Here is a 19,744-nt window from a genome sequence, read left to right as displayed (position 1 = left end):
TATCAAAATTACAAATAAAATCCACACCAACCCATTACAAGTGAAAGAAATCCGAAAAAGACGAAAGAAAGTAAGCGGGTCTATTCTACCCATTTACAAAAACATAGTTCGGATCATATGAACCCGAACCATGTAGATCACGGATTAACCGTGTAGAATCCGTGGGTTATCCGTATTTAAATATTGTAATTAATTATGGGTTAGCCATAGTTATAATTAATAAAAAATACTGTTTTTTATTATTAATAGCGTAATTATTAATATTGTAATTAACTACTATTAATTATTAACTAATGTATTTTATTAATTAATAGAGTAATTATTAGTAATGTAACTAATAGCGAAATTATTAATTATGAAAGAGTATTAATAATTACTTTATTAATTATAAATAGCGTAATTAATAAAGTACCAATATCCAATATTCATATTTATGAAAGAGTATCTTATTAATATACAGTATTTTCATAATTACAGTATTATTCAAATATTGTATTTCTTAAAAACAGTAACAGTATTTATTAAAACAATATATTTATTAAAAATACAGTATTTATTAATAAACAGTATTTTAAAAAATACAGTAGTTAATAATTAAAAGTTCTAATTACAGCATTTTTAATAAAAAATAATTAACAGTATTAATTATATTTAATAAATACAGTTTTTTTTAAATATTATTAAATACTAATATGAAAAAAATTACTTAAAATACTGAATAATATAGAAAAATTGCTGAATTATATTAAAAAAAAGTACTGTAATTAACAGTATTAATTACACAATTTATTAATTAATAGTATTAATTAATAAATTCTGTATTTATTAAAAAACATAGTATTCATTAATTAATTAACATTATAAATTAGAAGTATTTAAATTTAAGTAATTTACATAATTTTTAATAATTAAGAGTATTTTACAAAATACTGTATTTATTAATTAACAGTATTAATTACAGTATATTTTTAACAATTACAGTTTTTTTTTAAATACAATATGTAAAAAATACAGTATTTATTAATTTATAATTTTTAATAATTACAGTATTTATTAATTATTTTTAATTGATACAGTTTTTTAAAATATTATTAAATACTCAAATGAAAAAAATACTGAATAATTAAAAGTAAAAATTTTGATTTTTATTTATTTTTAATTCTGGAAGAATGAATAGTAAATAACTAAGAATTAATTATTAATTAATTAAAAATAATTTTTAGTTCTGAAAAATTATTAATAGTAAATAATATTACTTTTTAATGAATAATTAATACTGAAAATTACTGAATAATACTGAAATTTAATGAAAAAAATACTAATATGCAAAAAAAAAGTCCGAAAATACTGAATAATAAAGAAAAGTTACTGAATTATATTGAAAAAATGCCAAAACTTATATAAAAATAAGGAAAATTATGAAAAACCTAAAAGTTAACTTAAATACTGAAAATAATAAAAAAATTAAAATTAACATCATTTATTAAAAAACAACATTTTATTAATTAACAGTATTTTTAATAATATCAATTAAAAAGTACTGTTATTGTTTAACAGTATTTTCAATAAATACAGTATTTAGTTAATTCATTTCAAAATTTTTGGTTTATTTATGACATTTACGTGATTGATGTGTTTCTAATTTGTTGTTGGAATTTTTGTTGATGTTTGGATTATTTATGTTATTTTTGTGATTGCTGTGTATTTCAAATTTCTTTTGCTATTTTAAATTTGTTGTTGGAGTTTAATTAATAGTACAAAAAATTAATTTTTAATTCTGAAAGAATGAATAGTAAATATTTAAAAATTATTTTTTTAATAATTACTGGAAATTAATAGTAATTATCATAAAATTAATAAATGTAATTATTAATTAACAGTATTGAGTACAGTAATTGTTATTTTTATAATTAACAGTATTTTTCATAATTTTTAATAATTACCATTATTTATAAGTACAGTATCTATTAATTAACAGTATTGAGCAGAGTAATTATTTTGTATGTTTAATCATAATTATCAGAAAATTACATTCAAATAATTACAGTATTTATTAATTAACAATAATTATTTCCATAGATAACTAAAAATCAACATATGATTGTTTTTAAAATTATCAGAAAATTACATTTAAATAATTACAGTATTTTTAATAATTAACAGTATTTATGAATTAGAAATATTAGTAATGAAAGTATTCATTAAAACTAATATATTTATTTTAGTAATCGACACTATTTAATAATTGCAAGTATTAATAATTAGAGAGTTTATTAAGTATAATGTATTTGTTGATTAACAGTAATTTAATAATTACAATAGTTTTCATAATTACAGTTTTTTTCTATTTTTTAATAATTAACATTATTTTATGAAATACAGTATTTCTTAATTAATAGTATTAATTACAGTATTTAATTAATTAACAGTATTTTGTTAGTTACAGTATTTATTTAAAAATAATTTATTTATTAAATAACAGTGTTTTCAAAAAAAGAAAAGAAAAACAATGTAAGTATGTTTCTAAAAATATGAAAATATGTAATTATCAGTAATTATTAGAAAAGTAACAGTAATTATTTTTTATAATTAACAATAATTATTTTATAACTAAAAAATCAACATATGGTTATTTTATATTTAACAATAATTATTTTAAAAAAATACTTTTAATTAAATTTAAATAATTATGATATTTTTAATAATTAGGGATGACAATTTCTACCCTATCCGGTGGGTACTCACCCCTACAGCCCTACCCTCCCCGACGGTGACAACGGGGCAAGCTTTTTTGCTTGAAGAATGGGTTTTGGGGAAAGGATGGGTTTTAAGATTCTACAACCCGTACGTGTACAAGTAGGGTATGTATATTAGGCTAAACTCGACCCTCCCCAACCTGCATATTGTTGGAAAGCATATAAACTTTATGTACTAGCTCTTGAATTTAATAACATTTGAAATTTTACATAAAGGACAATTGATAGTTTGTGTGTTTTTTACACGCCTTAATCAAATAATTTGAATTTTTGTTGTTATTTGTGTTATTTTTATTATTTATTACTTATATATGACAAGAAATAAAAGGAAATTATGTGCAGGTTCTAAATACAACCCGACCTACCCTTGAATGTGGGGAGGGTAGGGTTTAGGAGGGTTTTGCATTTTCATGTGCTAGTAGGGTTTGGATTCTTAAAATTCAACCCGCTATGGGTTTTGGAGAGGATACGGATTGAGAAGCTTAGGGAGTGGGATAGAGTCTAGAACCTACAAAACCCTCTCTGAGCCTACCCCGGTGCCATCCCTAATTAAAACTGCAATTTACCGTACATCACACAATTCCCCACTAGTATATTCTTATTTTATATCAATGAACCAGATATTGGCTTAATCCACCCAATCCAATATAAATTTAATATGGATCAGATTGGTCCAATCCAAATATGTCTTGTTTGTCTGTCCAATCCGTCCAAATTGATTTTGGATTGGACGTTGACACCCTTAATTGTAAGTAATCCGGTATTTATTGGCGGTTGAAACTATCAGTTTTTTTTTTTTTTTTTTAATGATGAATTGATAGATTTGGTATTTTGGCCTCCATGAAAACAATGATCAATTTAATTCCACCAGAAATATAGGGGTATTATATAAATACACGGTTTGTACTACAAAATTTTCTCTGATTTGACGGATAAATGGTGATATATATGAAATGCCAAGGGGGTAGTTTGATATCAACAGTACTTGCTGAACTGAATTACTTATTGCGATGCATTTTGGTTAGTATATCATGTAGGAGGTTGCAAATTCCTTAATGGGCTGAAACTGAAGTTAGGCTTATCACTATGCCCTTGAAATTTTTATTATTTTATCCATTAAAAAAATCATAAGAAGCCATTCAGTTCAGCCACTTCAGTTGTTTATCGTGTGACGTACAAGGCACATATCTAAAACTCCTCTCTCCAATCAAACTGTCCAAGTGACCCTGTTGCATGGTTTTGGGTGGATGATTATTAGTCCCATTTCTGCGTCTGTTCAATTGATAGTAGGAGCCCGTTTGGGAGGATTTCAGTTTTGATTATTTTAGATAATCTCTTTTCAATGTTCTATATATCATTTATAAAATGATTATTTTAGATAATGAAATTACCATTTTTAGCTGAGTTTTATCTCGGGGGCATCAATGTATCCTCACACAGGCCTCAAGACAAGCCTTGACTTAATGAGGTGCTGTAATGATGGATGATACAACCTCGGCCGAGTTCTTCTATGAATTTATGTCAGAGTAACACTCGACTACATGGTCATCACCTTAATGCCCCGTTGTTAATGAAGCCTGACATGCGGGGCCGTTACAGGGAACTTAAAGTGCTGCCTTGGAATAGACCTCGACAAGTATGGATCCTTGACCACAAGTAACTCCTTACACACTCCAATACTTTTACTTGCTCTTGCTCTCCTTGCATTTTGGCTTTCTCATTTCCATGGCTAATTTGACTATTGGAGTCCTGCACTTGGGACTATATCCCGAGGCTTCTAATGTCTTTTTGTGGTGACAGGTGGGATCATCAGCCTCATCAACCACATAAGTTACAGTTATGACCTTGTTGTAGCCTTTGGAATCATCAGCCCCAGACGGGTTTGGACACGCATATGGGCCCGCGGGCTTAACACGCATATGAGCCGAGCTCGGAATTTGCCAAAATAGCCTGGCCCGGCCCGACCTATAACTAAACCTAAAAACCCTAGTCGAAGACCCCATCTTTTTTTCACCTCTTTGTCTCTTTCCTTTCTTTTTCTAGCCGAACCATTCTTCTCCAATCTCCACATCCTCCACAGTTCTCATCCTCACACTCTCAGGCAGCCACACAACTGGCGAGGCTGTAAACATTCACCGACGCAACAACTTTGGCGGTGAGTCCTCACTCCTCTCTCTCTCTCTCTCTCTCTCTCTTTCTCTCTCTTTCTTTCTCTCTCTAACTCTTTCGTTCCTCTTCTCAAATCTTACTTCTCTTTCAAATCTCAGACACCGGCGACGACAAGGCAGCGAATATAGGCACCAGCTGCGACGGTGAGCTCTCTCTCTCTCTCTCTCTCTCTCTCTCTCTCTTTCTCAGACGCGAACTGATCACTGTTGAACTTAAAATCACAGGTCATAGCTCACAGACCATAGTCACCGCGAACTCAGTTCCGGCGAACACATTCACCAGTGAACATAATCGGGCTTCGGGCTCGGGCCTAACAAATTTTCATTAATGATAAAAGCCCGGCCCGGCCCATGAACAGGTCTAGGTGAGGCCCAGGAGACCGGGTTTAGTCCCAACAAGCCACTGCAGCCGCACATCGGACGCTTGTGCGACTGCAGTGGCTTGTTTGGGACGCTTGTTAACTCCAGCAGGCTCAGGCAATGGGAATTCAAAATTTGAAAGTTAAAAATCCTAATGTCGAACACATGATCTACGGTCAACAAGAAGAAATTAAAAATGGCGGAGCCTCGAACCCTAGAAGATCTAAGCTCCGAAGAGCGGGGCGAGGACGACCAAGAGGAGGAGGAACTTGAAAATCTTGAAAAGCTGGAAGCTGAAGTGAAACAAATGGCACAAAGGATCCTCGAGTACCGAACGACTCTTCCGGATCAGTTCAAGAGCACACTCTCTTCAATTCTTGTTTCTCAGAGACCCATTCTTCCTCATTTCGACATAGCCGCCGAATCCGGAATTTCCGGAGATCGTACACCAGGTGCATTTCTAGGGTTTCCTTTTTTTTTTTTTTTTTTCCTTTTCTTAATCCTGAGAATATTGTTGCCTTTTGCCCCTTCCACTCTCATGGTGGTCTTCTTTGGAGACTCTAGACGGAAATTATTTTTCGAAAGTATATTTCATTATATTTTCTATAGGTAGATTTCTACTATGTTACTGTAAATAACAGATTGTTGCATGTATACTGCAGTCATCACTAGAAAGCAGAGCATCACCTTCTGACTTGGGTTGATTATTTTGTCCAAATGCTCATATTTTAGAAAAAAGTCTTCCTTGTTCCGTTTTATATAACCTCAGTTTTCTCCGTGCTCTAGGAGCTGAGTGAATTGAAAATGTTGTTCATTACCAATTTAAGCGTGGGGATACAGTGTTGAAATGGAATCATTTCTCTGCTTAGTTTAAGTATTACCTTCACTACTATAGATAACATGTTTGGAATGCAACTTAATGGAGAGCTCATTGACTGTAACCATGGATGAAATTGTTATACGTGGTTTCTTAATCATGTTATCACGTTTTTGTTTCTTTGTTCACTATTTGGCAGAGAGCTCATTGACTGTGTTTAGTACATTTACCCATTATTTTGCTTCTTAGAATAAAAGAAAATTGCATTGCAAATAAACAGTAATTGCTTTTTTTTTTTGATCAATAACAGTAATTGCTTTCATTTCGAGTCACTTAAACATATGGTCGTACAGTGTGCACACATCAGCATAGGTAGTTTGTTCCTAGTTAGGGACTTTGCATGGACCTACATTTGAGGCATCAACTGTGTAAATGGATATTGAACACATGACCTTGTTACTCTTTTGTCAACAATGCTTTCAAGAATCATCTTAGAGGTTTTCTTGCTTTATTGGTTTGCCTTTTTTAATACTTGTTGAGGTATTTGCCATTTCTAACCTATACAGATGGGGGAGAACATGTTCAATTAAGTCAAGATGCATTACTGGCAGAAAAGGATCCAGAGACTGCTGAGAAAATATGTATGCTTAAACTCAAGATTTCCAATAATGTCTCTTCTATGCCTCTCATTTTGAAGAGAATGAATGAATGCATTTCTATGATTGACAACCTTGATTCTTTAGGTGGAACCATACATCCTGCTTTCAAAAGGAGGAAAAGTTGACTAGGTTCAGCTTTGCTAGATTTTGTATCTTAATCATGCCTGTTATATGAAGAGGATCAAGTAGTGTATTACCATGTTTGACTTGATATATAAAATGGAGCAGACATCCTTGAGAAAACTGACAAAAATTGTAGCCTCACTGGATTTGTGAGTCCTGATTGTACTGTAACTACTTAAAATCATTTGTTTGATGTGTAACATAATGTAACTTTGTGACTACTATTCCAAAAACATATTTCTAATGCATCAAGATTATGAAGAGAATGCTGCTAAAGTACAATGGTTGTGATACTTAGGTGTACATCTCACTCAGAACAATAGTGCATCCTTTTCGATTGGTAAGAAGGATCAATTTATTCTTCACTTGTCTGCATGTATTATTTATTTGTTTAACTTTCTACCTTGTCTTTTTTTTTGCCTGGCATACATTGTGTCTAATATTTCCTTGGTTTGGAAATAAATTTTCAGATAGAATAGAGAACTAGAGTTGCTGACTGCTGGGGAACATGAAAAGTATTTGTATTCTCTTCCCCATACCCACCCCCAATGAAACCAAAAACAGTCAGTTTACTATACAACCCATTATGTTCTATTGGAATCATCTAGTGAACTTCTGGTGTGGCTGATGGACAAGATTGCCTGGAATTTTGAACAAGTGTATAGTCTTGATCAACAATTTTTTGGACTTGTCCATGAACGTGCACATATTATTGCATTTAAGAATGATCAAATGTTCTGGATGTGGTAGAATTCCTTGATAGTATAGCTTATAAAGATTTAAAAGTCAGTTTAAATGTAACACAGAGAAAAATGTACTTGTATTCGTGTTGTTCTGTTGAGTGATAGAAATAAAAGCTTGAAACTAAATGCATCATGCACAGGGGTTGGAAATGTCAAAAGGCAGCATCTTTTCCTCTTGTTAATATGGAATGATCTTGATGTAATATAGTTAGATTAGACTTGGTTTTTGTGTCAGTTGTCAAAACAGAAAATATGATTACATAATTATCTTCTGAGCATTGTTTTCCTTAGGTAGTGTCACTAATATTTTGGAAGGAACCTACAGATTTTAAAGAGGTCATTTATCTAATCCCTTGTCAGTTAGGTAGTGTTGTGCAGTTAAAAAATGTCTGGCATGCACAGTTGATTACAGAGCTACCTGAGTAAACCTATATTTATCATCTTTTAATACTACTAGTGCAAATACTATGATCCTTTACTTATCTAAGGTTAAACAATACTTATCTAAGGTTAAGTCATTAGCAATTGACTGACAACATTATGATTCTTTTACATGTATCTTTCTTGAATGTATGTGTGCTTTTGTCCATAAGGATAGCTAGACTGCTAAACAAGGGAAAACCACAAGGGAAGAAGGTTGTGGTAATGAAAAAAACTTTAAAGAGAATATTTTAGCTATTGCTTATATAAAAATGATAATCATGAACACTGGCTGAGTGGCTGTTGACACAAAATATTTAATAAGGCTTAAATAATGATGAAAATTCTGAACATTGGCAGTTCCAGAATTCCAGCCATGAGGGTAGTTTGACATCTAGGCTCTTGGGGGGCATTCTTTTTTCATATTTTGAGAGGGGGGAAAGTTGGTCAATGGGATTTTGGCTCCCATTGACCAAGAATCCCATGTTCTTTTTTCAGATTTATGTGGGGACCAGGGAAAGTTTATTTTCCTGGGTACCACTTACCTGGATCTCCTAGGTGTGTAAATAACTTTCCCACCTAGGGGAAAGTTGCCAACACTTGAATGGGACAAAAATGCCCTTTTTGATAATGGATTTTTATGACTAAAATGGTTATTGCCTTATTTACATGACTTACCGAAAAGCGAACAGGGCCTCGATGTTCTGACTTTTGAACTTGCCTTTCATGTTGACCAGGATGAGAGATATCATATATTACTATATTAGCTTCAGAAATATGAGAGATTTTCCATTTGTATTAGATGGCTACATGTAGACTGATGTGTTCGCCTTTGAGTGGGTTATGTAGCCGAGTTTGGCTTCGGTCAGTGCAAGCCCGTGTTCATAATGTTCGAACAGCCTCTTGCAACCTTGCATTGGGAAGATATTCCCAATGAAATAAAGCACATAAGTATGAAGATATTCCCAATGCAAGGCTGTTCAAATAGGCGTTGCATTGATCCAAGCCAAACTCTATGTAGCCTATTGTACAAGCCTTGTTTGTAGATCCAGTAGGCACAGTATAGGAAGTACATTCTGTAAGCACTTTGTAAATATTCTGACAACTCTTAAAAGTTGTCTTTAATCTTTTTCAAGTGTAGGTTGGGGGTATTTCAAAGGACATGTGTCAAAAAAAAATTTGAAAGTGTTCATTTAACATGTTTATAACGACGTGCCTACCTGATCGAGACTCTTTTCTTCATGCTATTACAATGTGAAGTTCGAGGTGCTCCCAAAAATGGGTACAGCATGGCTGTGTTTTGGTTTGGTTGGCATGTTGGAGCTAAAGTGTAACTCCACTTCTCAATGTATCTTATGTATTGGTGTGATACGTATTGTACGATACAGTGTTATACGTATTATAATTTGAAGTTTGAACCATGCTCTGAATTGCAATGTTGTGCTTTTTTTCCTATTGCTCAGTTTGAAAAGAGTATAAATACAAAATTACAAATATGTATACAAAGGGTACGACTATGATATGGAAAATATGCGATATTTAAAAAACTTTTGACCAATCAATTGGAATCTAGCCAATTAGGTGTTATTTATCAAAATTCATGGGTGAGTTTTGATTGGTCAAAAGACTCAAAACTCTTTCCATACCATATCTTTTCCACATTATAGATTTTCCCGTATACAAAATAATACAAAATGCAAACCTTTGCACTCTATATATTTCTACTTGTATTCCTTCCAAAACTGAGCCTATGTTGCCGTATGTCAAAGCGTGCTCAATTGCGTTTGAATAATAAATACATCAATCTCACGTTATGTCGTGCGTATGGTATCAGTACAAACAATAAATAATGAAAATTGACGGTTTGAGATGTTAATAGCCATACTAACGTATCAAATACAATAAGAATTTGTTTGGTTGGCAGTTGGAATTGGAATCTAAATTAATTATATATTTCTCCTACCTGTTTGGTTTCATGTAGGAATCGGAATCAATTGAAACTCATTCTCATTTTCAAAGAAGAGGGAGGAAATGGCCATTCTCTTAAATGGCGGAATCAAGGTTTAAAGTATCGTTACATATCGTTTCAGAAGCTCCCTGATATGCCCCTACAGGGGGTGTATCAGGGTTCTGACCGGTTTACGGGGTGGATGAGCCTTAAACCGCCCCCTTGAACTGGTTTTAAAAAAATAATAATAAAAATAAAAAAATCAGTACCGATATGACCCAATATGCCGGGTATATCAATATTTTAAACCTTAGGTGGAATATCATTCCACCAGGAATGAGAATGAGATTCCAATTCTATCCAACCAAACGGAATTAAAATTTCTAGACTCTCCCATTCCCAATGACCATTGAGGTGTTAGCTTAGAAAACAAGTATGAAAAGACGCTATTAGGAACCCATACATCTTACCAATGAACTTTCTGTATCTATTTTGCATTCTTAGCGAATGTAACTTTAATAAACGCTACCATGTGTCTTCTTTGCTTGCTTGCCAAATGTAACCTTATTGTCCAATGACCATCAAAGTCATTTCATAATCAACTTTTAGAAGTAAGCTTGCACCCCACCCCACCTCTCGAATGTTAGATTTTTGTGGTAAATAAACCATTTCATACTTGAATGAGATCTTCCTAAATCCTAATACCAAGTTTGTAAGGACATTTTGGTAACCTTATTATGGAGCCATCCTCTATTCCTTTTATTGCTTAAACATGTTTTGCTTACTAGTTCATTGTCTATGAGAACAAAGTCCATTTATTGCCCTTGTACCAATGTTTTTGAAAATCATCTTGGAAATGGAATTACTTTTCCTTTTGATTGGTGGATCGGAGCCTCGTATGTTTGTTTAATCATCCTTGTCAAATGGGTCAACTTTATTAATGATGGAGTTGGTAAAAAAAAAAAGAGAATTAATATCTAATTATAGCCCGCTGATCAGTTGAAATAATTCACAGTTCAATTGGCTCAGGTCTTGCAAATAAACTATTCAGAGACCCGGAAATGAATCCAGATTCAGTCCTCACAAAATTTATCCTTATACCGTCCTAACAATACTTGTATCCCTATATTGAGAATATCTCTTCATGAATAAAACATTTTGTGAGGACTAAATTCGGTCTCCCCAAGGTGATAGGTTTGCTGCAAGAGCGTTAGCCAAAGACCGTTTTTATGGATCCCTCGGTCCATAGACCTAGACCAATCTTTTGCTTCCACGGTCCAGTTTCAATTAAATCGGGTAAGCCGATTTCGACCGCGCATTTACAAATCCTTGGTTTGGGTTGCCGTATGAACCACTATAAGCCCCGAAATTAAACTCGGCGCTCTCTGTACCTCCATTTCACACTTCCACGGTATTTCCGAAACACAGGAGAGGCACAGTAAAGGCGCCATGGGAACTTCGGTACAGGTCACTCCACTCTGTGGAGTGTACAACGAAAACCCTCTTTGTTACCTTCTCTCTATCGACGGTTTCAACTTCCTTGTTGATTGCGGATGGAACGATCTCTTTGACACTAGTCTTCTTCAACCACTCTCGAGGTCAATGCTCAATCTTATTCCCCTCTTATCCAATTCATTTTGTTTGCCTCTGTTCTTCCCCTTCTCAGTGTTTACTGGACGGGGAATTGATGTTGAAACTTTTTTTTTTCTAAAGAAATAGCTACTTGCGAGGCATCTCTTAATGCCTACTTGAAATTTTCATTTTGGATTCATTAGAAGTAGTCTAGTTTTCTTTCTTTCTTTCTTCTTCTTATTCTTCTTAAAATGCGTTTCTAATTTCTTTCTTATTATTGCCTGAAACACTATACTACTACAGACGATTAAACGTGGAAGAATGGCTGTAATCCTTAATTTTTCGTGGCAGATAATTACGTTTTTGTCAAATTTAATAAAAGAAGAATGGTAAAGAAATAGGTATCTTACAAGGCTCTTTTATGAGTTGCTGGTTGGTACTTTGCATTATCTAGATGACATAATCTGGCTTCCAAATCTTCTTTATACACCTTTCTTTCTCACTGTGGCATGAAGCCTTTGATTAGCCAAACAATAATAGAATTATAGAAATATAGTAGATAGAGTATTCTATCTTACTCAGCCGAAATATGCTATTGTAAGTTTCGTAGTTATGGATTCCATATAATCCTTCAACTCATTAGGAACCAGATAAGGGGGGAACGTGGTTATTTTTCTGGATGATGCTGGTCGCTGGTCATGTAGATGTTTTATTGTTCCATCATCCACAATTTCACACATGAATGGAGTGTGTAATAATGTAGAAACCAAGACAGTCAGAGGATCATAAGTTCATAACCATTATATTTGACTATTTGTTGGCATCAAAGGGAGAACTCAAGTTATTCTATGTACTTATGTATTAGTTTGCTTGTTAGGCACATATTTTGTGACCTAGGGGATGCTATTTACCACGAAGGTTCTAGGCTTCTAGCTATACAGACACCTTGACAAAACAATGCACTTATCAGCATATTTGTTCACTTAACTTATTATCAAATAGAGCTTTGTTTGAAGTTGATATCCCTTGGCATAACTAGACATTGCTAGATAGGGTGTGAGGTAAAAGAATGCTTTAATCATGGTGCTGAAACTTTGATTTGCACATCTTATTGGTATTTAAATCAGTGTTTTAAAAGGCGTGGGAGGCGTACGCCTGGAGGCGCTCCCAAAACGCCCTGAGGCGTATGCCAGAGGCGCTGACACCTCTGAGGTGTACGCCTCTTGCGCTTTTCTCATGAGGCATGCTAGAGGCGTACGCCTCTTGCACCTCATGCACATCTGATATGAAAATACAGGAAAAAAAGTAAAAAGAAAAAAAAAGGAAAGGCATTCAATCATTAAGGTTGATTTGGGAAAGGCATTCAATCATGTTCAGTAGGATTTTTGGATTATATGTTGAGTAGAATGAGCTTTGGGCAGAAGTGGAGGAATTGGATCAAAATTTGCACAACAACTCCCAAATTTTCCATTTTAATAAATGGCTCTGCAAGAGGATTTCAAGAGCTCAAGAGGATTAAGACAAGGGGATCCTTTGTCTCCCATATTGTTCCTTATAGTTTTGGAGGGCTTAAGCCAAATGACTGAAATAGCCTTTGAGGTAGGTCTTTTAGAAGGGTTTGAAGTGAAGAGTAATGGTTCCAGTTTGAGACATCTCCTATGCTGGTTTGGGGTGGTCTCAGGTTTGAAGGTCAATATGGCAAAGAGTGAGATGGTGGCAATAGGAGATGTGGGTATTATGTCAAATCTGGCAGAGGTTCTTGCTGTCAAGTGGGGAAAATTCCAACTAATTATTTGGCTTTACCCCTAGGTGCCAGATATACTTCAAAAAGCATTTGGGATCCAGTCGTGGATAAGGTCAATGAGAAACTAGCAACTTGGAAGGCCTGCTTTCTATCTAAGGGGGGTAAGTTAACTCTAATACAGAGTGTCCTTACAAGCCTACCGGCTTATTATTTGTCTCTTTTTCCAATTCCAAGGGAGGTGCAGAAAAATTAGAGAAGGATATGGGGGATTCTTGTGGAAAGTTTGGAAAGACGAAGAGAAATATGATTTGGTGAGATGGGAGAATATTTGCAAACCTATAGCTTGTGGAGGACTTGGGAAAAGAAAAAACTTTCAAGATTGTTCTTTTGGACAGGTAGTTATGGAGCTTTTGTACAAATCGCAATGACTTGTGGAGGGAGCTGATTGTTGAGAAGTATGGATTAAGTGATAACGGTTGGTATGCTTTGGACTCTAGGTTGTCTTATGGTTGTGGAGTATGGAGGAGAATTTGTAAAGTCTTCCCTAATTTCTTGAAAGGAATAAGATATACCTTCTTGGCAATGGGACTAGAATAAAATTCTGGTTTGTCCCTTGCCCTTGGTGTGATGAATTGACTCTGAAAGAAAATTTTCAGAGTTGTTTGTTTTGGCTTGCAACAAAGAAGCTATAATAGCAGATTGCTTTCAGGTAGAAGGATTTTTTTTACTGGGAGGTGTAGTTAGTAGTTGAATTGATGTCCTTGGTGTATAATCAGCAAGTCAATGTGGTTGGACAAGAGATTAGACAGTGGAGATGGTCCAAGTCAGGTACCTTCTCAGTCAGGTCCTTTTATGTTGGCTTGTTGGGAGAGAAAGACAGATCCTTTCCTTACAAAGCCATTTGGGGAAACACAGCACCCTCAAAAGTCAAAAGTTAAAATTTTTGAGTGGGTGGTGGCATGGGAAAGGTGCTTAACCAAGGAATTGCTGGTCAGAAAAGGAGCTAATCTAACAGGCCTGGAGTGTGCTTTTTGTAACGAGCATAGGGAATCTGTGAATTATTTGTTCCTATTCTGCAATTTCTCTTATAATGTCTGGAATAAGCTGTTCCAGTTTATGGGTGCTTTCCTGCTTCAGTGAAGACCTTGCTAACTGGGTGGTGGGTGCACAGAATGTCCAAGAAAGGGAGAGCTTGTTGGGATGTGGTGCCTCTAGCAGTTTTGTGGGCAATCTGGTCTGAAAGGAACGGTAGAGAAATCTAATTCAGAGGAGGATGCTATCAATTGTGCAGTTGACATGTTGAGAGCTTGGTTGTCTACTCTTACATGTTTCAGTTCTGATGACTTCTCTTTCTCTTTTTTGAACATAGATTTTTTTGGGGGGTCCTTAAAGGAATGTTCTTGTATAGAAACTACTTGTACAGAGGGCCATATATATATAGTAGAACTTCCAGTGGCTTCTCTTTTTCCAGCTTCGCTTCCACCTGTTTAGCATTGTTTTGGTGGAAGATGCTGCTTTCTTGGTCTTGATGAACCATAAACCATTGCCTGCGGTACATCCGTGATCTTGCATACTTGCCTACATTGCATATCAGATATGGGCTTCCCAAAATTGGGACTTGGGAGTCTTTCTAAATCTTTCCTCTCATTCCGCAGACCCTAGAGATTAATAAACTCCTTTTTTGTTGTTTTTTTGGTGGGTGGGGAGCAATTGATCAGAATTCAGAAGTAAATGCCTTTTCTTTTGAGACCCTGCATGCCAATTTATCATAGTTTTCATATATAACGTTTAGAGGAGCCCCTAGTGTGCCATTTTTTATTTTATTTTTTCCTGACACCCTTGGGGTTTGTACTTATCTAATTGCATTCATCTTAATTCATTTTTGTGTGTGTGTGGGGGGGTGGGTGGCGGGGGGGGGGGGAAAGGAGATGATGAAAGGGCTTGAAACTTAAGATTCAAAAGAAATAGGTATGTACTGTTATTTACTGAGAAAAGGGACTTTTTCTGGTGGTTTTCGTTTGGAAGCTGATATCCTAGCAAAGGGCTCTTAATGTACTTTTTGGGATATGAATCTCACTGTTGATTATTTAATTCCAAGAAATAACTCAATCTCCAAGTGGTGCATACCTAAGGAGAACTATTGTTGGTAACTGTAGCAATTTCTTAAGTTCTCACTTCGCATTTCAGGTTTGAAACCATTTTTTGGATTGATTTCAAATGAATTGGGTGCTACCATTTTATTTCAGCAAGTTGGGATATGCTTGGCATATGAAGGTGTTTGTGCCTGGGATCATGCTTTGTGGAGCCCTTAATCCTTTATGACATGTTTGCTTCATGGAAAGAGTATGCATATACACAAGTAAGGGACCTTTGGAGCTAAGAGCAACCCAATCAAGGAAAACAGTGAAATGTGGATTATTAATATGCTGTTTTGATGGTCACTTGTGGATTATGAGTCACTTGTGGATTATGAATCACTTGTCACATTTTAGGATGATTTTATGGCTTTTACATCTTCTTACAGTGGTTCTGTCATCATGATTCTCATTCAATAGATATACTTGTAATTGACTTTAGTTCCACCAAAAAAAAGTGGTTCTATCTACTCTATGCAGAGGGCAATCAGACATTTGGTATATTCCATGAAGCCTTAGATTCCACCGGAAGAAGTTAAAGAAAAATATAAAGAGATTTTGGAACAATTTTTTCACCTTTTTACATGTCTTGAAGGTAATCCTTGGCCTAACACATGAACATGACCAATTCAGGTAGCAATCATACAAGATTGTTTTTAACATTTCTTTTGATGAATAAGAAGTGTTTTTTTTTTTGGTTTTCTTTAAGAAGAAATTCAAGATTGCTAGTTTTATAATGAGTTGGCACTCTGATTGCACAAAGTTGGTTTAGTTTCCTAAAGGCTTGTCATGGATATGCAGGATATCTTCAACCATAGATGCTGTTTTGCTATCACATCCAGATATACTTCATCTTGGTGCTTTGCCATATGCCATGAAACACCTTGCACTGTCTGCTCCAGTTTATTCGACAGAGCCTGTGTACAGACTAGGCCTCCTAACCATGTATGATCACTATCTCTCACGGAAGGTGAAGATTTTTCTGACTCTTGAATTCTTTTGTTTCTTATGTTTAATGATGTATATTTATGATGAGTGTCTTCTGGCTGGTATGGGGTAACCATGTTGAATTCTATACTTGGAGTTTGAGAAGGCAACCATTTAATTTTCCTTTTCAGGTAATTGTTTAAGTTTTAAAAATAACAAAAGTTGAAGATGATTTTTGGTTAGCTGCCTTTTTCGTTTTAGTTCTGACTTTGGTAGAGGGTAACACCTATCAAACCCTTTAGATCCTAATGCCAATTTATATGCTGCTTTTGCATGGTTAATAAGAGATATTTTTTATTGAACCTGATAGAACCTTTTCAAGGCCCAAGAAAATACATTTAGTTTGTTTTGATGTTTCATTTTATTACATCTCTATTATGTAATGCTATTTGGGAAGGAAAAAATAAACTTTCAAGGAAGAATGTGGAAGAAGAGACAATCTGAATTTGATGTAAGAAAGTTCAACACCTTTGGTCAATTCGGCTCCTGATAATCCATCTCTGTACTTTAGTAATTCAAGGAGGAATGTGGTATATCCGCAAGGTCTGTTTACCTCGTTGGTGCTTTTTTCATGGTTTTTATTTTATGATTTGGGGGACATGGCTACATGTAAGGAGCAAGGATTTGGAAATGTGTGGACACAGATTTGGACACATTTACATGTGTCTTGTGTAAATACAAAGGAGGATAACTGTAGTCCTCTGCTGAAGGAGGGTAGACAATACTAGTGATGCTTTCAAAGAATAGAAGCCTGGATGTAGATTACTTTACACATGAGCAAGCGGGGGAGGAGGGATGGAGGGAGATGGAGGGGGAGGGAGGGAAGGGGGGAGGTGCAAGAGACCTCTGCTATAGATCAAAGGCTGGTGCAGTGGTGGTCCCTTAAGTATTATCGTGAAGTTCAAAGAGCCAAAAAATTTGGGACTCCTGCTCAAGTATCATTCTTTTTTTGGATCAACTCTGTTTAATCGTCATGAGATATGGGGAGCCATAGATCTTGGGCATAGTGATTGTCTCATCTATTTAGATTGTAGTAACGAAAACTCTTTACTTTTAGTCTCTAAATATCCATCATTCTTCTTATGCCTTTATACTTGAATTGAATTTTCTAGTTGATACTTGAACTGTGCAGGCATTTTATTAGGTTTTACCTTGAAGTGATTATTTTTAACAGTACCCATGTCTTGGATTTTGAGGGTTGCCTTTAGACACTATGTGTCTGTTTAGATTGTAGAAATGAAAACTCTTTACTTTTAATCTCTAAATATCCATCATTCTTCTTATGTTTTTATACTTGAATTGAATTTTCTAGTTGATACTTGAACTGTGCAGGCATTTTATTAGGTTTTACCTTGATGTGATTATTTACCATTCTGAAACAAATGATGAAACCTTGAAGGGGCCATTGCTTGGTGCATTGGTAAAATATTGGGCTGACAAGTGTGAGAGAACACAGGGTTTAGTATATTGCATTGGCCATTTAATGTGAATGCTGGAGGTTAGGTTCATATCTGGTGTAGCTCTTCCAAGACCTCGGATAGATGGGACCAGCATTGAGTGATGGTCTTTTAAGCATATACTAAAGCCAGATACTGGTATAATTGTGTAAAACCTTTATTCCTCTCATAGTTACCTAATTCAGTCACCACCTATCTGATTTGAGTAGTGGTTCATTATGAACCAATTTGCAAGTTGGTTTGTATAAATTCAAGAAAGAAAAATTTCTCCTATTAACTTGATGACTTTATGTAAACAGGATACTAAATAAAAATATATTTATTTGATGTGCTGCTTCAAACAATAAAAAGAAACAATGTTACTAAAATGTAGGTTATAAAAAAAGACTGCTAAAACGTAGGAAATAAGATGTATTGTCTTACTTATAAAAAAGGATATATTGTCTTGGTATTCTCCTATAATCCTATTTTTATTGGTAATTGTTCACTTTTATTAATTAGTGATAAAAGAATGTATAACATGTACAAGGAGAATGTGCGAAGCACACCATTGTCCCTCAGTAGCCTTTGACACCTTACCAATCTGTCCCTACTCCCTACTGGTTTGTATACAATTCAAATCATATTCCCTATTGATCACACCTCGATACAATCTATCCCTGTTCATTCCTTGTTTGACCAATGAATCATCTTTGTGTCCATGGAAAACTAGCTCTCTCAATTCACATGTCATCTGCCTTCCCTCAATATGTTTCTGTATTGCCTTGGACCTAGGTCATTGTTTATTAACAGGCCCACTACAATATGAAAATCTCCTTCCACCAAGACGTCTCTATAGCTTAATGGCTTTCCACTTCAGGATTTTGTCCTATAATCCTGACCTGCCTTTTTCTAGTGAATCTAATTCATGTAATTGCTACAAACCAGAATTTGTACCAAGTGAATACATGAATCAAGTAGCTATGGTTTTATTTATTTATTTATTTTTTTGTATCTGGCAATAATAGTATATTGCAATCTTTTCTTGTAGGGATGGGGTGGGGAGAAACAACTGTATTGGGCGGTTTTAAAAGTGTAAAACTTCTTAGTGTCACAAGAAACATGAATGTGGACAAACCTCAGATGTGTGCACAAAGAGATGCATCCATTCCTATTATTTTCTGCCTTTTACATGTCACTATTTTACCCAACTTTTGCGCTTTTATTGTGGGGAAGTATTGCTGTTATCTCTTAGATTTTATCTCATGATCTCTCCATTTGCAGCAAGTTTCAGATTTTGACTTGTTTACTCTGGACGATATTGATTCTGCTTTCCAAAATGTAACGAGGCTGACATACTCTCAGAATCATCATCTGTCTGGTAGGCATTGTTACAATATATCTTGTAAACATGGTTAAACTGGAAAAATAGATGCTTTTGTTTGGATATCTTCATATCCAGCACCATCACACACACACACACATACAGAGAACCATCTATTCTGCTTGTCTCCCAGGTTCCAGTTCCTCTGGATGTGCACCACCTGTATGACTAAGGTGGACATCATATAGGTCATATGTGCAAATTTCCTGTTCCTGTTCTCTTCTTCATCTTCTTGGTATTTCTTACTTAAAGGCTTATGATAGGCAAAGGAGAAGGAATCATTATTGCTCCTCATGTGGCTGGGCATCTCTTGGGAGGCACTGTCTGGAAGATAACAAAAGATGGGGAAGATGTAATATATGCTGTTGACTTCAATCATCGTAAAGAAAGGTTATACACAAACCTTCCTACCAAATTCCTCTGTTGAAGTTAAAAAAGCAATTCTGTTATTCATAAAATGCGAAACAGGAAAAGTCGGTGAATGCTCTAGCT

The 19,744-nt window shown here is 34.8% G+C and overlaps 2 protein-coding genes across 6 annotated transcripts in view; both read left to right on the top strand.

Moving 5' to 3' along the window:
- Positions 1-5,355: 5,355 nt before the first annotated feature.
- Positions 5,356-9,482, top strand: LOC148879935 (uncharacterized). 5 transcript variants are annotated; one of them, XM_088961700.1, is made up of 4 exons: positions 5,387-5,736; positions 6,668-6,742; positions 7,182-7,223; positions 7,354-7,784. In XM_088961700.1, exons 1-4 carry the CDS (start codon positions 5,481-5,483, stop codon positions 7,368-7,370), a joined length of 390 nt encoding a protein of 129 aa, XP_088817826.1. In that variant the 5' UTR covers positions 5,387-5,480; the 3' UTR covers positions 7,371-7,784. The 5 variants fall into 5 exon arrangements, with proteins under 5 accessions (XP_088817828.1, XP_088817826.1, XP_088817827.1 ...); XM_088961702.1 differs by lacking the exons at positions 7,182-7,223; positions 7,354-7,784 and adding an exon at positions 6,845-7,159 and having other exon boundaries at positions 5,356-5,736; XM_088961701.1 differs by lacking the exons at positions 7,182-7,223; positions 7,354-7,784 and adding an exon at positions 9,188-9,482.
- A 1,696-nt stretch (positions 9,483-11,178) lies between these two features.
- Positions 11,179-19,744, top strand: part of CPSF100 (cleavage and polyadenylation specificity factor 100) — a 38,828-nt gene continuing 30,262 nt past the window's right edge. The window contains exons 1-4 of the mRNA XM_088961698.1: positions 11,179-11,592; positions 16,247-16,415; positions 19,153-19,249; positions 19,516-19,642. Of these exons, the coding sequence (XP_088817824.1) occupies positions 11,444-11,592; positions 16,247-16,415; positions 19,153-19,249; positions 19,516-19,642 (542 nt within the window). The 5' untranslated portion in view covers positions 11,179-11,443. The remainder of the gene's footprint in view (positions 11,593-16,246; positions 16,416-19,152; positions 19,250-19,515; positions 19,643-19,744) is intronic.

The sequence above is a fragment of the Nelumbo lutea genome, chromosome 1 (genome assembly GCF_056320005.1).
Source record: "Nelumbo lutea isolate HS-2025 chromosome 1, American lotus-T2T, whole genome shotgun sequence".
Lineage (NCBI taxonomy): Eukaryota > Viridiplantae > Streptophyta > Magnoliopsida > Proteales > Nelumbonaceae > Nelumbo > Nelumbo lutea.
Note: the sequence above shows the minus strand (reverse complement) of the source record. Positions and strands in the feature narration are given on the sequence as shown.